This window comes from Panulirus ornatus, chromosome 13, assembly GCF_036320965.1.
Source record: "Panulirus ornatus isolate Po-2019 chromosome 13, ASM3632096v1, whole genome shotgun sequence".
NCBI classification, from domain to species: domain Eukaryota; kingdom Metazoa; phylum Arthropoda; class Malacostraca; order Decapoda; family Palinuridae; genus Panulirus; species Panulirus ornatus.
This window is the reverse complement of record NC_092236.1, coordinates 43,071,699-43,092,588: the sequence shown is the minus strand read 5'-3', so window position 1 is coordinate 43,092,588 and position 20,890 is coordinate 43,071,699. Positions and strand designations below refer to the sequence as shown.

Below are 20,890 nucleotides of genomic sequence, written 5' to 3'. Positions count from 1 at the left end.
TGAGTATTTTGAAGGTTTGTTGAATGCGTTAGATGATAGAGTGGCAGATATAGGGTGTTTTGGTCGAGGTGGTGTGCGAAGTGAAAGGGTTAGGGAGAATGATTTGGTAAACAGAGAAGAGGTAGTGAAAGCTTTGTGGATGATGAAAGCCGGGAGAATAAAAAGATGTTCTGGAAGGAGGTAAATAAAGTGCGTAAGACAAGGGAGCAAATGGGAACTTCAGTGAAGGGCGCAAATGGGGAGGTGATAACAAGTAGTGGTGATGTGAGAAGGAGATGGAGTGAGTATTTTGAAGGTTTGTTGAATGTGTTTGATGATAGAGTGGCAGATATAGGGTGTTTTGGTCGAGGTGGTGTGCAAAGTGAGAGGGTTAGGGAAAATGATTTGGTAAACAGAGAAGAGGTAGTAAAAGCTTTGCGGAAGATTAAAGCCGGCAAGGCAGCAGGTTTGGATGGTATTGCAGTGGAATTTATTAAAAAAGGGGGTGACTGTATTGTTGACTGGTTGGTAAGGTTATTTAATGTATGTATGACTCATGGTGAGGTGCCTGAGGATTGGCGGAATGCGTGCATAGTGCCATTGTACAAAGGCAAAGGGGATAAGAGTGAGTGCTCAAATTACAGAGGTATAAGTTTGTTGAGTATTCCTGGTAAATTATATGGGAGGGTATTGATTGAGAGGGTGAAGGCATGTACAGAGCATCAGATTGGGGAAGAGCAGTGTGGTTTCAGAAGTGGTAGAGGATGTGTGGATCAGGTGTTTGCTTTGAAGAATGTATGTGAGAAATACTTAGAAAAGCAAATGGATTTGTATGTAGCATTTATGGATCTGGAGAAGGCATATGATAGAGTTGATAGAGATGCTCTGTGGAAGGTATTAAGAATATATGGTGTGGGAGGCAAGTTGTTAGAAGCAGTGAAAAGTTTTTATCGAGGATGTAAGGCATGTGTACGTGTAGGAAGAGAGGAAAGTGATTGGTTCTCAGTGAATGTAGGTTTGCGGCAGGGGTGTGTGATGTCTCCATGGTTGTTTAATTTGTTTATGGATGGGGTTGTTAGGGAGGTGAATGCAAGAGTTTTGGAAAGAGGGGCAAGTATGAAGTCTGTTGGGGATGAGAGAGCTTGGGAAGTGAGTCGGTTGTTGTTCGCTGATGATACAGCGCTGGTGGCTGATTCATGTGAGAAACTGCAGAAGCTGGTGACTGAGTTTGGTAAAGTGTGTGAAAGAAGAAAGTTAAGAGTAAATGTGAATATATATATATATATATATATATATATATATATATATATATATATATATATATATATATATATATATATATATATATTTACTCTTTAAAATATATGTGAAAATTTCCCCTCTATTCATGACAGAAATGGCACCGTCTCCTCCCACGACATTTCCTTCTCTATTAGACCTTCCTCTTTTTCTATTCACTATGCCAACATTCACAGTAACTTCTAGTAACTTCTTTTCTGTTAAACACCATCTGTCTAGTGCCTCTCCGTATATCTTCTCTCTAAGACAGGTGTTCACTAATGTTCTCACTAGCCCTTTTTTCATATCCAACTATAATCTCCATTCACAATTGCGGTTCAAAGGTGATGTTTGTGTTTATTCCATCAACACTTTTATTGCACGGCTAAAGGACCACGAGACCCCAAATTTTCGTTATGTGGTGGCTCAAGATCGTACTTAACATTTCCTTTTCTAATCCATGCCCGTTCTATCAAAATTCGATCAATCTTATTTCATATGATCTGTAATATGTAAACTATCGATGTTTTTATATACAACTGAAATTAAGATTTAAAAAAAAAATTTAAGCGATGCTTAGGATGGCTGTGTACTATGATGGGTGTGGTATTTGCCCTACGTAACTTTGCTCTAAAATCTATAATGGATCACATCTCTGCTCCGTTCTGCAAGCTCCCTCAACCTTTCCTCAAACACTTATATATAATGTTCACCGTGCAGGTAGGAAGATTCTCCTTTGTGGAGGTGATGGGAGTCGAATATATCGATGAGTTTGACATGAATTGTGGCTGTGTGGATATGGAAATCGATATTTTGAGGTGGCGATGGTTGACAGACTGGTGTTTGATTGTGTGGATATGGAAGTTGAATACCCGGATGTGGAAATAATGGACGTGGTGGATTTTGGCGGTGTGGATATGGAAGTTGAATACTCGGATGTGGCATGATGGACGGGGTGGAATTGGGCTGTGGATACGGAAGTTGAATACCAGGACGTGGAAATGATGGTCGGAATGGAATGTGTGTATTGATATGGAATACCCGGATTTGGTGATGGTGGACGTAATGGGTTGTGATAAAAAAAAAATCTTGCAGTTAATGGATGTTGAACCTGACGCACACGACGTCAATGACTTTGAACATCTGACGGGAAGGCCAAATAGCCCAACTAACTGATGTCGGACGTATCGAATCGGGCGACCCTACCACGGATAAGTATCTTGGCTTCATCCAGCTATGCTTTAGTTTGTAATGGACGTCAGTTGTATAAGTTATTTGGCGTACTGAATGCTAAAGCTACAACTGATCCATGGTGACGACTCTCGAGGTTTGATTTAGTGGTCGAGCCTCCATCTTAGAGTTAAATTTCCTGCACTGTTGACAAGCGCTTCGGAAAAGCAATTTTCAACCAAACTCAACAAAATTCGCTGATCGTTCGAAACGGTTATAATACTGATGGAACCATATTGGGATTAAGGAACTGTTTCGAAAAGATTCTCGAATTGTTGTGGGCAACCAAACCAATTAGTTCATCCATCAGGTTGGAGTCATTTACCTCATGATTTGGCAGTCCCGCACCTCGACCACCGCTCCGTCTTTAAGCAATGGAAGACCAAAGCAACGATAGGCAGGAATACAGCAACACTTTGCAGGGACAAGTTTTATATTTAAATAAACGTGAGCGTTTATTCAAAGGTTTGTTTTCCCTAGGTTGGATTCATGCCTTCTTTAGGTTTTCCTCTGCAGTTTGAGATGGTTTCTCTATATCCCACACCCTTAGGCTGTTTAGGTGGAAACAAAAATCGAAAAGTTTTCGTCCCAAGTAGTGTGTAAAAGATGTTTCCAGAATATGTATTGTAGAAGGAAAATGTTGACAACTGTTGCACTAATGGATTCCCTACAGTAAAGTTGGTAATTGAGTCTGGGTTCTGACCTGTAGTACCTTCTCCAAATCCCCAAAATTGAGGGGTGAAAACCACTTCATACCAAGTCATCGGACTAGAAAATCGAGGGGTAACACTATTGTCAAAATCCATCAAATTAGACCACGATTGGTGCTTACAATGCTCCAAAGTAATTTCCGAATCATCTCGACACTCGAGAGTAGAATATGTAATTCACAAGTAAATGTAGTGTGAACAACAGCAAAACTATAGACCAGTTCAGAGTCTGTCTGGTTTTCGAATAGGTTTCCAGAACCGAAGAAATTTTGGAAATAAGTTAGCTTGCCTGTGGAGTCTAGCAATGACAAGTTACTTTAGTTATCCATGAGCAGCACTCCATTTGGTCTGTTGGCTGTAAGCTTTGTTTGTGTCCAGAGAAAGAAGCACTTCTAAGACATTTCGAAAAGAGATTACAAGGAGGGGCATATGATTAGGAAGAGGTAGAGAAGAAACAGAAAAGTGAAGGAAAGGTGAAGTAATTCCCTTTGCTAAAGACCAGATAGGCCCATCATTGGATGAAAAGGAGGAATTATTGCACTGTCCTTGAATAAAGGAAAGCTTTACCTCATAGATAACATACTTGCAATAATTACAGGAAGCGATAACTGATGAATGGGAGTCAGAGGAAGGAGAGTTTTAACTAGCCTGAATGGCCACAGAACAGGAACAGTTGAACCATGGGTTGCAAGAAGTCGTCTTGGAGAAAGAGGGGATAAATGTTTACATTTCCACAACACTAACCTCGAGGAAGAGGAGATAAATGCTTGTATTCCTACATACGTACATGTCTGTGTGTATATATATGTATACGTTGAGATGTATAGGTATGTATATTTGCATGTGTGGATGTGTATATATATACATGTGTATGTGGGTGGGTTGGGCCATTCTTTTGTCTGTTTCCTTGCGCTACCTCGCTAACGCGGGAGACAGCGACAAAGCAAAATAAATAAAGGATAAATCCTACAACACTTAACCTTTGTTATACATTTCGCAGACATAGCAGCATCACGATATAAGAAACGAATTTACAAAAGGAAAATCAGAAAAGAATTTTCATAAGTTATTGCCAATAGTCTGCTTTGCTGAGGTGCCAATATTCATGTTTAGAAGCTGCTGCTGGAGGGGAAGGTGCTATTAAAATAAATGCATCTATGAGAGTGTGGTCAGATGAACCAATTAGAAGCAAGATTGTGCAGCTATAGAATGAAGGATTGAAAATGAAAAGGTTTTAGAATATTAAGAAGTGGTCACAGCAGTCAGGAATATGGGTGGGGTGGTTGATACTTTGCACTAGACCACTGAGAACATGAGGGCTTCAATCAACTATTATTCATATGGGGGGAATTCAACCCTTCCCTATGGTATATGTTGATATCCCCTATGTAAAGGATCTCACCTTATGGATGAGAGAATGTTACAGCCTCATGGAAAGACTTTAGATTGCCGAAGAAAGATATGAAGTTTGTAGATTAGGAGAGCAGTTGACATAAAAAAAAAGGAAAAGTGTGGTAACTGGGAGAAAGACCTTGGGCCAGATAACTTCATTTCAGGGACTCTAAGTCTTCGAGGCATGCAACAGGTGTGTTGATGGAGTACACAGACACCATCTTTGAACCAGAATTATGAGTGGATATGAGAATGGGGCTAGAGAGTATCGATTAGAAACTGCATCTCGGAAGGATGTAAGGTAGTAGGAGACATAGTAGATAGAATGTTCAACTGAAAAAAGGATACTTAAGACTATGAATATTAGTGTATTGAGTACAAAAAGGGACAGGTCCATCACAGTGGGAAAGGTCATGGGAGGGAGAGGTGGGAATCTAGATTCTTAGCATCGCATGATGCTTGGGACTATGGTCTCTAGGTTTGTGCCGAGAGGAAATGGCAGGAGGACTTATGTGAAGAAAATAAATGATGTTTACGTAGGTATATAGTGATTGCAAAGAGATGGAAGGACTAACCCAATACTCCCATTTTGAAGAAACAATAAGAAAGACTAGCAATCCTGACATGGAGCCTGTAAGATGGTTTTGGGCACCACCTTAATTAACGCTCCTGAGTCACAGCAGTTGTATCACCCTGTGCTACTGCTGTCAACAGCCTATCACCAGTACCCTCACTCCTCTTTCTAGTCTTTGCCCACAACTCATGTCTCTTAAATCTGGTTACACTATAGTTGCCCTCCTCAGCACCGTCTCTATTAGTTCGTTGTACTTCTACAAGTCCACTGATCACACTTGAGAAGCATATTCTAGTCTTGTCCAATGCAGAAAGTGAAAAGCTTGCTGAATGTTTACATATCCATTTAATGAATGTCTTAAAAACATTTGCCAACGGAGTTTTCCTCCTTTAATTCTTTTCTAGAGTGGTTACACTATAGTTGCCCTCCTCAGCACCGTCTCTATTAGTTCGTTGTACTTCTACAAGTCCACTGATCACACTTGAGAAGCATATTCTAGTCTTGTCCAATGCAGAAAGTGAAAAGCTTGCTGAATGTTTACATATCCATTTAATGAATGTCTTAAAAACATTTGCCAACGGAGTTTTCCTCCTTTAATTCTTTTCTAGAGTGGGATTCTGGGGTCAGGTTACATTACTTTAAATTTACTCTGACTGAATTTCATCCATGGATCAAACTTACTTTTTGAGTTTGTCTTTATCCCCATATACTACCCTCATGACTTTGGCACCAACACCAAATGTGTTCAGATCCAGTCCTTCTAGTAAGTCATTTGCACATATCAGATACACAAATAAAAAACAAAACAGATCTTGGAACATGACACTGGTGACCTCAACCTATTTCAAGAAGGTTTTCCTGACATGCATCCTCTGTTTGCTTCCACAAAGATAATTCATTCACTGAAGGAGTCTTTCCCTTTTACCCGTCTGGAGACCCAGCTTCTTCACCATCCTCTTATGTTGGGTAGCATCAAATGGCTTCTGGTAGAGCAGACACACAATCCATTCCGCTTTCTCATTGGTTTAGACCTGAGCTTGCGCTCTTGCAGAAATTTAAGACGTTTGTTACACAAAACCTCTTTTCCCTGAAAAAATGCTATCTCTCATTTTCATGGTTTCTCCTCCATTTAGGTTAATGATATGGTCCTCTCTCTGAGATATTCAATAATGTAGCATGCAATCTTTATTACAGCTGTGTACAACTTTGAGAGTATATTTAACATAACTTACATCAAGTAGTTGGCCATGACCTATATCTAGTAGTTTGCAAGTATACAGTAAAGAACATTTATAAACAATTCACATGATTCAATGATTATTTGCCATCTACAATATTTCTGATTCATTGTCTTCAATGTTATACTAATATGATTTTTTAATAATTCTTTTATAAATGATAAAAAATGATTTGATCATGAAACATGTTTCTCTTTATTCTGTTTCTTTATGGAACAAGAAATAAAGAAGTAAGTATAAGTTAGTACGCACCCAACAACCAGGGAGGTATATCACTAGTACTACCCACCTGGATATCAGAAGGGTTAGTGACAGCTGATTCATTGTCTTTAGTGTTGTACTAATATGATTTCTTAATCATTCGTTCATAAACGATAAAAAAAATTGATAATGAAACATGTTTGTCTTTATTGTTTCTTTATAGAAGAAGAACTAAAGAAGTGGGTAGTAATTGGTGAGCAGCCAATGACTGAGTGGTACCAGTACTTCCCACCCACCTGGGTGTCAGGAGGGTTAATGACAACTGCATAACCAGAAATTCAGTGGTTGTCGAGTTGCACTCCCAGGTAGCTGTCTTTCCTCTATCTTATGCACACATGGACTGTTGACATTCTGTCTACAAACATACAATCACTCCTTGTCAAACATAATATGACAACACAACTCACACAACTTTAATCTTCATAACACGATTTTCTAGCAGTGAGCACTGTGCACTAGCTATGCCTTTTAGCAAAATGGTAGGAGCAATACATAGTAGTAGGTAGGAACATTAAGGCAGGAGCATTAGCTAAAAAAACATAGGTAGAAGTAGTAGGTAGGAACATTAGGTAAGAGCCTCTGCAAACAATCGTGAGAGTTGCCCTCTGCCAGTGGCCTGTTAAGGGTGAGGCACTAAAGGATAAGAAGTGGCACTGGAGTTCACTAGTTATGGCCATCCCCTTGAGGGAGTTCCATTTAGAAACAGGCATTAGTAATATAGATAGATTGATAGAGAGATAGAACTAAAGAAGTTACAAACACAACATACTGATTTTCATAAGTCTATAAAAGAATTTAGTGAAAAAGCTTCAAACTTTATTTGCCCAAGACCTGTCTAACAGCATTCCATTCTTCTGGAGACAGAGATTTCAGGTTTGTTCCAATTGTCTTTTCCTTACATTCTAAGTCATTCAGGTGATTGACTTTGCTGCGAAGACCATTACGCAGGTTGTTGATTTCTGTGTCCAGCTGCTTTTGTTCTACGGGAAATCAAGGGTATCATTTAATAAATTATTGAAAATCTTTTGAACTCAACAACATCAACACTGTTTATTTTGCTTTGATGTGACACGAGATCAAAATAATGCTTACTGAACAAATCAATTCATCCATACCTCTATCTACAAATGGTTTACATTCTTGAAGAATAATTCTCAAATCAATATTTCATAAGCTGACAGTCATTCTTCTTCAATGACTTTCAATATAAACCAGATACATTTCTATGGGAGAAAATCTCCTTCAAAATGTACCAAATGTTACTGGATACCTAGGATTAGTTTTCATAACAGAAAATAAATTGTAAATGTTAATAGAATTAGCATATATAATGTTTATTGATGTACAAAATAAAAAATAAAACACTTTACTGATATTGCCAAGACCTCATCCACCACCATATCACTGCAACATGCCCAGTTTTATATCAAGACTGGTAGTTTTTCTGTCTCTTTTCGAGTAACTGGCACAATTGATAGAAGCTGAACATTTCTTACTACTTTACACATGAACACAACTTTAAACAGGAATAGCCTCAAAAATTTGTTGGGATATTTGTAATTATGAAATTTCTTTTCTTGGACCAAGCTAGCAAATACAATCTCTATTATTAATGCTATGTGCATACCTGGCCACGAGAAAGACAATGAAGAGAAACAAGTGGTTTAAGAGCAGTTAAGAATGTCAGTAGTTTTGAAGCAAGAGACTGGGTATGAATAATAGTAATAAGTGATTTGAATGCAAAACTGAGTAACGTGGCAGTTGCGGGTAAAATGTGGGGGCATGGGGTGTTCAGTATGGTAAATGGAGGTGGTGAACATCTTATAGAGATGCATGCTGAAAAAGAACTGGTGACTGAATATATGTGGTTTAGTATGTGAATGTGCTGAGGTGAGCAGCTGGTGGAATGTCTAAACATTACTTGATGGAAGTGAGTGAAGACTTGCAAAGGTTTCTGAAAAAATGGAAATGAGTGAGTGGAGGGTAGTGGAAGTAAGTGAGCTTGGAAAAGATTTGTGTGAAGTAATACTAGAAGAGGTTAGTTGAAGAATAGCAAAAGCTGAGAGGAAAGAAAATTAGGGGAGTGAGGGAGAGGAATGGGAGGAAATTATGGAAGCATTGCTGACATGTTCAAGAGAAGCACATGGAAACTTGAAGGTAGGAGGTGGGCATATGGGAAAGGGGAGACACTGGTGGGATGATATGTGGTAACTTGAAGGTGGGAAATAGGCTTATGAGAATGGGTAAATACCAGAGAAAAGGAAGGTGTATGAGCAGTACTTACGAGGAAGGGGTGCAAATAACTGGGAAACGTATAAGAGAAAACTGGAAAAGGCATATGATAAAGTTGATCTGTGGAAGGTATTAAGAATATATGGTGAGGGAGGCAAGTTGTTAGAAGCAGAGAAAAGTTTTTATCAAGGATGTAAGGCATGTGTACATGTAGGAAGAGAGGAAAGTGATTGGTTCTCAGTGAATGTTGGTTTGCAGCAGGGGTGCGTGATGTCTCCACGGTTGTTTAATTTGTTTATGGATGGGGTTGTTAGGGAGGTGAATGCAAGAGTTTTGGAAAGAGAGGCAAGTATGCAGTTTGTTGTGGATGAGAGAGCTTGGGAAGTGAGTCAGTTGTTGTTCGCTGATGATACAGCGCTGATGGCTGATTCAGGTGAGAAACTGCAGAAGCTGGTGACTGAGTTTGGTAAAGTAAGTGAAAGAAGAAAGCTGAGAGAAAATGTGAATAAGAGCAAGGTTATTAGGTACGGTAGGGTTGAGGGACAAGTCAATTAGGAGGTAAGTTTGAATGGAGAAAAACTAGAGGAAGTGGTTTGAATGAAGAAAAACTTGAGGAAGTGAAGTGTTTTAGATATCTGGGAGTGGATTTGGCAGCGGATGGAACCATGGAAGAGGAAGTGAATCATAGAGTGGGGGAGGGGGTGAAAAAAGTTCTGGGAGTGTTGAAGAATGTGTGGAAGTCGAGAACGTTATCTTAGAAAGCAAAAATGGGTATGTTTGAAGGAATAGCAGTTCCAACAATGTTAAATGGTTGTGAGGCATGGGCTATAGATAGAGTTGTGCAGAGGAGGGTGGATGTGCTGGAAATGGGATGTTTGAGGACAATATGTGGTGTGAGGTGGTCTGATCGAGTAAGTAATGAAAGGGTAAGAGAGATGTGTGGTAATAAAAAGAGTGTGGTCGAGATAGCAGAAGAGGGTGTTTTGAAATGGTTTGGCCACATGGAAAGAATGAGTGAGAAAAGACTGACAAAGATGATATATGTGTCAGAGGTGGAGGGAACGAGGAGAAGTGGGAGACCAAATTGGAGGTGGAAAGATGGAGTGAAAAAGATTTTGAGTGATCGCGGCCTGAACATGTAGGAGGGTGAAAGGCGTGCAAGGAATAGAGTGAATTGGATCGATGTGATATACCGGGGTCAACATGCTGTCAATGAATTGAACCAGGGCATCTGAAGCGTCTGGGGTAAACCATGGAAAGTTCTGTAGGGCCTGGATGTGGAAAGGGAGCTGTGGTTTCGGTGCATTATTACATGACAGCTAGAGACTGAGTGTGAACGAATGTGGCCTTTGTTGTCTTTTCCTGGTGCTACTTCGTGCACATGCAGGGGGGAGAGGGTTGTCATTTCATGTGTAGCGGGGTGGCGACGGGAATGAACAAGGGCAGACAGTATGAATTATGTACATGTGTATATATGTATATGTCTGTGTGTGTATATATATGTATACATTGAGATGTATAGGTATGTATATGTGTGTGTGTGTGGACATGTATGTATATACATGTGTATGTGGGTGAGTTGGGTCATTCTTTCGTCCGTTTCCTTGCGCTACCTCGCTAACGCAGGAGACAGCGAGAAAGTATAATAAAATATAAAAATATAGTAAGAGAAAACTAGCAGGAAATCCAAGAGGAAGGTGCAGGGACTAAAAAGAGGGCAAATGAGAGTTGGGGTAATCAAGTATCAGCAAACTTCATGGAGAATGAGCTGTTTTAGAAGTAGGTGAATAGTGTGAGATCAAAAATGAGATCAGTGAAGAGGTTAACGGGGAAGCGGTAACTGGTGTGAGATGGAGTGAGTATATTGAAGGACTGTTAAATTTGTATGATGATAGGGTGGCAGATGTAGGGTATTTGGGTTGGGAAGGTATGTGAAGTGCGTCATTGCAAGTGATTTAGTGGAGAGACAAGAGGTGATGAAAGCCTTACATAAGATGAAATGTGGCAGTCCAACTGGAATGGATGGTACTGCTGTTGAATTTAAGAAATGCAGTAACTGTTGTTGATAGGTTAGTTGGGGTTTTCAGTCTATGTATGATTAATAGAGGTGCCTGAGGATCGGCAGAAGGATGTATGGTGCCAATGTATACAGGCAAGGGGAACAAAGGTTAGTGTTCGAATTACAGAAGCATAAGTTTATCAAGTAAAACTAGCAATTTGTATAGGAGGGAGTTCCTGGAGGGTAAGGCCATCAGGAATACAGTGCAGAGAGATACACCACCCTTGCCTTACCTTCTGTTGATGGTACACATGAAGGCACCTTCTAGTAACCTAAATACCACTCATATGGAGAACAAGCACCCATAAGCCACCAATATATTATCCACATACCCTCTCTCCTATGCCATCAGCATGTAGATCAAAAAATTACTGGAAGCATCATAGTTTCCTAAAAAGAAATTCAAGATACATGGTGCCAAGCCCCACTCACAGCTTTGGCCAATCATGAAACAGCTGTACCTTGTAGATATCTCTCTTATATCCTGAAAAGAGCTAACAAAGACCCAAAATGAAGAAAAAAAAAAAGCCAACAGGATACAGTATTATGCTTGGGTTAACAATATGATAAGGAAGTTCCTGATTAGCAATGTGATAATAGACCCTCACTCCAAGCAGAAATGCTGTTCAAGGAAGACTGTATCTACTATGAATAGTCAGGCATGCCTCCCCATTTGCCCTCATACAATGCACCTTGGAAGGATAACGTGCAGAAGACAAGAAAACAAATGGGAACATCAGTGAAGGAAGCAAGTGGGGAAGTGATAACAGAAAGTGACTGAGTGAGAAGGAGATGGAGTACTTTGAAGGTATGTTGAATGTGTTCAATGATAGAGTGGCAGATATAGGGTGTTTTGGTTGGGGTGGGGTACACAGTAAGAGGGTCAGGGAGAATGATTTGGTGAAGAGAGAAGAGGAAGTGAAAGTTTTGCAGAAGATATAATCTGGCAAAGTGGAGGGTTTGGATGGTACTGCAGTGGAATTTATTAAAAAAAAGATGGTGACTGTGTTGCTGATTGGTTGGCAAGGATATTCATTGTATGTATGGACCATGGTGAAGTGCCTGAGGATTGGCAGAATGCATGCACAGTGCCTTTGTACAAAGGCAAAGAGGATAAAGGTGAGTGTTCAAACAATAGAAGCACATGTTTGTAGAGTATTCCTGGGAAATTATATGGAAAGGTGTTGATTGAGAAGGTGAAGGCATGTACAGAGCATCAGATTGGGGAAGAGCAGTGTGGTTTCAGAAGTGGTAGAGGATGTGTGGATCAGGTGTTTGACTTGAAGAATGTATGTGAGAAATACTTAAAAAGCATATGGATTTGTAGGGAGCATTCATGGATCTGGAGAAGGCATAAGATATGGTTGATAGAGATGCTTTGTGGAAGGTTTTAAGAGTATATGGTGTGGGAGGTAAGTTGCTAGAAGCAGTGAAAAGTTTTTACCAAGGATGTAAGGCATGTGTATGCATAGGAAGAGAGGAGAGTGATAGGTTCCCAGCGAATGTCAGTTTGCGGCAGGGGTGTGTGGTGTCCCCATGGTTGTATAATTTGTTTATGGATGGGGTGGTTAGGGAGGTAAATGCAAGAGTTTTGGAGAAGCGAGTATAAAGTCTTTGTGGATGAGAAGGCTTGGGAAGTGAGTCAGTTGTTGTTCGCTGATGTTACAGCTCTAGTGGCTGATTCGTGTGAGAAACTGCAGAGGTTTGGTGACAGTTTGGAAAAGTCTGTGAAAAGAGAAAGTTGAGAGTAAATGTGAATAAGAGTACGGTTATTAGGTTCAGTAAGGTTGAGAGACAAGTTAATTGGGATGTAAGTTTGAATGGGGAAAAACTGGAGGAAGTGAAGTGTTGTAGATATCTGGAAGTGGACTTAGCAGTGAATGGAACCATGGAAACAGAAGCAAGTCACAGGGTGGGGGAGGGGGAGAAGGTTCTGGGAGCAATGAAGAATGTGTGGAAGGAGAGAGCGTTATCTTGAAGAACAAAAATGGGTATGTTTGAAGGAATAGTAGTTCCAACAATGTTATATGGGTGCGAGGCATGGGCTATAGATAGGGTGGATTTTTTGGAAATGAAATGTTTGAGGACAATATGTGGTGTGAAGTGGTTTGATCAAGTAAGTAATGTAAGGGTAAGAGAGATGTGTGGAAATAAAAAGAGTATGGTTGAGAGAGCAGAAGAGGGTGTGTTGAATGGTTTGGACATATGGAGAGAATGAGAGAGGAAAGATTGACAAATAGAATATATGTGTCAGAGGTAGAGGGAAAAAGGAAAAGTGGGAGACCAAATCAGAGGCAGAAAGATGGAGTGAAAAAGATTTTGAGCGATAGGGGCCTAAACATACAGGATGGTGAAAGTCATGCAAGGAATAGAGTGAATTGGAATGATGTGGCATACCGGGGTCGACGTACTGTTGATGGACTGAACCAGGGCATGTGAAGCGTCTGGGGTAAACCATGGAAAGGTCTAAGTAGCCTCGATGTGGATAGGAAGCTGTGGTTTCAGTGTATTACACGACAGCTAGAGACTGAATGTGAATGGATGTGGTCCTTTTGTATATATTCCTGGCACTACCTCGCTGAAGCAGGGGATAGTGATGCTATTTTCCTGTGGGGCAGGGTAGCAACAGGTATTGATGAAGGCAAGCAAGTATGAATATGTACATGTGTATGTATGTAATATCTCTGTATGTGTATGTATCTATATGTTGATATATATATGTGAGTATGTAGACGTTTATGTATATATATGTTATTTATCTATTCATCATACTTGACCACTGTCTCCCGCGTTAGCGAGGTAGCGCAAAGAAACAGATGGGCGAATGGCCCAACCCACCAACATACAAATGTATATACATAAACGCCCACACACGCAAATGTACAGACATACACATTTCAACACATACATACATATACAAACACAGACATATACATATATACACATATACATATCCATATTTGGTGCCTTCATCCATTCTCATTGCCACCCCCACCACACACAAAATAGCACCCCCCCTCTCCCAGCGAGGCAGCACCTGGAACAGACAAAAAAGGCTACATTCGTTCACACTCAGTCTCTAGTTGTCAGTTGTAATACACCAGATCCACAGCTCCTTTTCCACATCCTGGCCCCACAGACCTTTCCATGGTTTACCCCAGATGCTTCACATGCCCTGGTTCAATCCACTGACAGCATGTCGACCCATGTATAACATACCATTCCAATTCACTCTTATTCCACACAGACCTTTCACCCTATGTTATGTTCAGGCCCTGATCACTCAAAAAATCTTATTCACTCCAACCTTCCATCTCCAATTTGGTCTCGCACTACTCCTTCTTCCCTCCAAGTCTGACACATATATCCTCTTTGTCAATCTTTTCTCACTCATTCTCTCCATGTGTCCAAACCATTTAAACACACTCTCTTCTGCTCTCTCAATAACACTCTTTTTATTACCACACATCTCTCTTACACTTTCATTACTTACTCGATCAAACCACCTCACACCAAATGTATTGTCCTCAAACATTTCATTTCCAACACATCCACCCTCCTCTGCACAAACCTATCTATAGCCCATGCCTCACAACCATATAACATTGTTGGAATCACTATTCCTTCAAACATACCCATTTTCCCTCTCCGAGATAATGTTCTCACCTTCCACACATTCTTCAATGCTCCAAGAAACTTCGCTCCCTCCCTCCCCCTGTAACTCACTTTTGTTTCCATGTTTCCATCTGCTGCTAAATCCACTTCCAGATATCTAAAACATTTCACTTCCTTCAGTTTTCACCATTTAAACTTACCTTCCAATCAACTCGTCCCTCAACCCTAATGTACCTAATAACCTTGCTATTATTCAATTTACTCTCAACTTTCTTCTTTCACACACTTTACCAAACTCAGTCACCAACTTCTGCAGGTTCTCCCCCGAATCAGCCACCAGCACTGTATCATCAGTCAACAACAACTGACTCACTTCCCATGCCCTCATCCACAACATATTGCATACTTGCCCCTCTCTCCAAAACCCTTGCATTCACCTCCCAAACCACCCCATCCATAAACAAATTAAACAACCATGGAGACATCACGCACCCCTGCCGCAAACCGACGTTCGCTGGGAACCAATCACTTTCCTCTCTTCCTACTCATACACATGCCTTACATCCTCGATAAAAATTTTCACTGCTTCTAGCAACTTGCCTCCCACATATACTCTTAATACCTTCCACAGAGCATGTCTATCAACTCTATCATATGCCTTCTCCAGATCCATAAATGCTACATACAAATCCATTTGTTTTTCTCCAGATCCATAATTGCTACATACAAATCCATTTGTTTTTCTAAGTATTTCTCACATACATTCTTCAAAGCAAACATCTAATCCACACATCCTCTATCACTTCTGAAGCCACACTGCTCTTCCCCAATCTGATGTTCGGTACATGCCTTCACCCTCTCAATCAATATCCTCCCATACAATTTCCCAGGAATACTCAACAAACTTATACCTCTGCAATTTGACACTCACCTTTATTCCCTTTGCCTTTGTACAATGGCACTATGCATGCATTCTGCCAATCCTCAGGCACTTCACCATGAGCCATACATACAATGAATATTCTCACCAACCAGTCAACAACAACAGTCACCTCCCTTTTTAATAAATTCCACTGCAATACCCTGCAAAGCTTTCACTACCTCTTCTCTGTTTATCAAATCATTCTCCCTGAACCTTTCTCAATTCACACACCGCCTCAAACAAAACACCCTATATCTGCCACTCTATCATTTAACACATTCAACAAACCTTCAAAATACTCACTCCATCTCCTCAAATCCCCACTACTTGTTATTACCTCCCCAATAGCCCCCTTCACCGATGTTCCCATTTGTTCTCGTCTTACACACTTTATTTACCTCCTTCCAAAACATCTTTTTATTCTCCCCAAAATTTAATGATACTCTCTCACCCCAATTCTCATTTGCCCTCTTTTTCACCTCTTGCACCTTTCTCTTGACCTCCTGCCTCTTTCTTTTATATATCTCCCTGTCTTTTGCACTTTTTCCCAGCGAAAATCGTCCAAATGCCTCTCTCTTCTCTTTCATTAATAATCTCACTTCTTCATGCCACCACTCACTACCATTTCTGACCTGCCCACCTCCCACAATTCTCATGCAACAAGCTTCTTTTATGCAAGCCATCAATGCTTTCCTATGTACATCCCATTCTTGCCACATTCGCTTACATCCTTTGCTCTCACCTTTTTCCATTCAGCACTCAGTCTCTTCTCGTACCCCCTCACACAAATCTCTTTCCCAAGCTCACTTACTCTCACCACTCTCTTCATCCCAACATTTTCTCTACTTTTCTGGAAATCTCAACAAATCTTCACCTTCGCCTCTACAAGATAATTATCAGACATCCCTCGAGTTCCACCTCTCAGCACATTAGCATCCAAAAGTATCTCTATCCCGGGATTATTAATTAACACATACTCCAATAATGCTCTCTGGCTATCTCTCCTACTTACATACGTATTTATTTATTTATATTATTTATTATACTTTGTCGCTGTCTCCCGCATTTGCGAGGTAGCGCAAGGAAACAGACGAAAGAAATGGCCCAACCCCCCCCCCATACACATGTATATACATACGTCCACACACGCAAATATACATACCTACACAGATTTCCATGGTTTACCCCAGACACTTCACATGCCCTGCTTCAATCCACTGACAGCACGTCAACCCCGGTATACCACATCGCTCCAATTCACTCTATTCCTTGCCCTCCTTTCCCCCTCCTGCATGTTCAGGCCCCGATCACACAAAATCTTTTTCACTCCATCTTTCCACCTCCAATTTGGTCTCCCTCTTCTCCTTGTTCCCTCCACCTCCGACACATATATCCTCTTGGTCAATCTTTCCTCACTCATCCTCTCCATGTGCCCAAACCACTTCAAAACACCCTCTTCTGCTCTCTCAACCACGCTCTTTTTATTTCCACACATCTCTCTTACCCTTACGTTACTCACTCGATCAAACCACCTCACACCACACATTGTCCTCAAACATCTCATTTCCAGCACATCCATCCTCCTGCGCACAACTCTATCCATAGCCCACGCCTCGCAACCATACAACATTGTTGGAACCACTATTCCTTCAAACATACCCATTTTTGCTTTCCGAGATAATGTTCTCGACTTCCACACATTCTTCAAGGCCCCCAGGATTTTCGCCCCCTCCCCCACCCTATGATCCACTTCCGCTTCCATGGTTCCATCCGCTGCCAGATCCACTCCCAGATATCTAAAACACTTCACTTCCTCCAGTTTTTCTCCATTCAAACTCACCTCCCAATTGACTTGACCCTCAACCCTACTGTACCTAATAACCTTGCTCTTATTCACATTTACTCTTAACTTTCTTCTTCCACACACTTTACCAAACTCAGTCACCAGCTTCTGCAGTTTCTCACATGAATCAGCCACCAGCGCTGTATCATCAGCGAACAACAACTGACTCACTTCCCAAGCTCTCTCATCCCCAACAGACTTCATACTTGCCCCTCTTTCCAAAACTCTTGCATTTACCTCCCTAACAACCCCATCCATAAACAAATTAAACAACCATGGAGACATCACACACCCCTGCCGCAAACCTACATTCACTGAGAACCAATCACTTTCCTCTCTTCCTACACGTACACATGCCTTACATCCTCGATAAAAACTTTTCACTGCTTCTAACAACTTTCCTCCCACACCATATATTCTTAATACCTTCCACAGAGCATCTCTATCAACTCTATCATATGCCTTCTCCAGATCCATAAATGCTACATACAAATCCATTTGCTTTTCTAAGTATTTCTCACATACATTCTTCAAAGCAAACACCTGATCCACACATCCTCTACCACTTCTGAAACCACACTGCTCTTCCCCAATCTGATGCTCTGTACATGCCTTCACCCTCTCAATCAATACCCTCCCATATAATTTCCCAGGAATACTCAACAAACTTATACCTCTGTAATTTGAGCACTCACTCTTATCCCCTTTGCCTTTGTACAATGGCACTATGCACGCATTCCGCCAATCCTCAGGCACCTCACCATGAGTCATACATACATTAAATAACCTTACCAACCAGTCAACAATACAGTCACCCCCTTTTTTAATAAATTCCACTGCAATACCATCCAAACCTGCTGCCTTGCCGGCTTTCATCTTCCGCAAAGCTTTCACTACCTCTTCTCTGTTTACCAAATCATTTTCCCTAACCCTCTCACTTTGCACACCACCTTGACCAAAACACCCTATATCTGCCACTCTATCATCAAACACATTTAACAAACCTTCAAAATACTCACTCCATCTCCTTCTCACATCACCACTACTTGTTATCACCTCCCCACTTGCGCCCTTCACCGAAGTTCCCATTTGCTCCCTTGTCTTACGCACTTTATTTACCTCCTTCCAGAACATCTTTTTATTCTCCCTAAAATTTACTGATACTCTCTCACCCCAACTCTCATTTGCCCTTTTTTTTCACCTCTTGCACCTTTCTCTTGACCTCCTATCTCTTTCTTTTATACATCTCCCACTCAATTGCATTTTTTCCCTGCAAAAATTGTCCAAATGCCTCTCTCTTCTCTTTCACTAATACTCTTACTTCTTCATCCCACCACTCACTACCCTTTCTAATCAACCCACCTCCCACTCTTCTCATGCCACAAGCATCTTTTGCGCAATCCATCACTGATTCCCTAAATACATCCCATTCCTCCCCCACTCCCCTTACTTCCATTGTTCTCACCTTTTTCCATTCTGTACTCAGTCTCTCCTTACATACATACGTATACTTATGTATATCTCTCTTCTTAAACCAGGTATTCCCAATCACCAGTCCTTTTTCAGCACACAAATCTACAAGCTCCTCACCATTTCTATTCAATACACTGAACACCCCATGTACACCAATTATTCCCTCAACTGCCACATTACTCAACTTTGCATTCAAATCATCCATAACTATAACCAAGTCTCGTGCATCAAAACTGCTAACACACTCACTCAGCTGCTCTCAAAACACTTGCCTCTCATGATCTTTCTTCTCATGCCCAGGAGCATAGGCAAGAATAATCACCCATCTCTCACTGTCAACTTTTCAGTTTTACCCATATCAATCTACAGTTTACTTTCTTCCACTCTATCACATATTCCCACAACTCCTATGACAGGAGTAGTGCTACTCCTTCCTTTGCCATTGTACTCTCACCTAACCCTGACTTTACTCACAAAACATTCTCAAACCACTCTTCCCCTGTACCCATGAGCTTCCTTTCACTCAGAGCCAAAACATCCAGGTTCCTTACCCCAAACATACTACCTTTTATTTTTTTTTTATTATACTTTGTCGCTGTCTCCCGCATTTGCGAGGTAGCGCAAGGAAACAGACGAAAGAAATGGCCCAACCCCCCCCATACACATGTATATACATACGTCCACACGCGCAAATATACATACCTACACAGCTTTCCATGGTTTACCCCAGACGCTTCACATGCCTTGATTCAATCCACTTGACAGCACGTCAACCCCGGTATACCACATCGCTCCAATTCACTCTATTCCTTGCCCTCCTTTCACCCTCCTGCATGTTCAGGCCCCGATCACACAAAATCTTTTTCACTCCATCTTTCCACCTCCAATTTGGTCTCCCTCTTCTCCTCGTTCCCTCCACCTCCGACACATATATCCTCTTGGTCAATCTTTCCTCACTCATTCTCTCCATGTGCCCAAACCACTTCAAAACACCCTCTTCTGCTCTCTCAACCACGCTCTTTTTATTTCCACACATCTCTCTTACCCTTACGTTACTCACTCGATCAAACCACCTCACACCACACATTGTCCTCAAACATCTCATTTCCAGCACATCCATCCTCCTGCGCACAACTCTATCCATAGCCCACGCCTCACAACCATACAACATTGTTGGAACCACTATTCCTTCAAACATACCCATTTTTGCTTTCCGAGATAATGTTCTCGACTTCCACACATTCTTCAAGGCCCCCAGAATTTTCGCCCCCTCCCCCACCCTATGATCCACTTCCGCTTCCATGGTTCCATCCGCTGCCAGATCCACTCCCAGATATCTAAAACACTTCACTTCCTCCAGTTTTTCTCCATTCAAACTCACCTCCCAATTGACTTGACCCTCAACCCTACTGTAGCTAATAACCTTGCTCTTATTCACATTTACTCTCAACTTTCTTCTTCCACACACTTTACCAAACTCAGTCACCAGCTTCTGCAGTTTCTCACATGAATCAGCCACCAGCGCTGTATCATCAGCGAACAACAACTGACTCACTTCCCAAGCTCTCTCATCCCCAACAGACTTCATACTTGCCCCTCTTTCCAAAACTCTTGCATTCACCTCCCTAACAACCCCATCCATAAACAAATTAAACAACCATGGAGACATCACACACCCCTGCCGCAAACCTACATTCACTGAGAACCAATCACTTTCCTCTCTTCCTACACGTACACATGCCTTACATCCTCGATAAAAACTTTTCACTGCTTCTTACAACTTTCCTCCCACACCATATATTCTTAATACCTTCCACAGAGCATCTCTATCAACTCTATCATATGCCTTCTCCAGATCCATAAATGCTACATACAAATCCATTTGCTTTTCTAAGTATTTCTCATATACATTCTTCAAAGCAAACACCTGATCCACACATCCTCTACCACTTCTGAAACCACACTGCTCTTCCCCAATCTGATGCTCTGTACATGCCTTCACCCTCTCAATCAATACCCTCCCATATAATTTACCAGGAATACTCAACAAACTTATACCTCTGTAATTTGAGCACTCACTCTTA

At 41.1% G+C, this 20,890-nt stretch overlaps 1 protein-coding gene across 1 annotated transcript in view; it reads right to left on the bottom strand.

Moving 5' to 3' along the window:
• Nucleotides 1-6,316: 6,316 nt before the first annotated feature.
• Pdrg1 (Pdrg1 prefoldin-like subunit) overlaps nucleotides 6,317-20,890 on the bottom strand; it is an 80,500-nt gene continuing 65,926 nt past the window's right edge. The window contains exon 3 of the mRNA XM_071668762.1: nucleotides 6,317-7,642. Within this exon, the coding sequence (XP_071524863.1) occupies nucleotides 7,479-7,642 (164 nt within the window). The 3' untranslated portion in view covers nucleotides 6,317-7,478. The remainder of the gene's footprint in view (nucleotides 7,643-20,890) is intronic.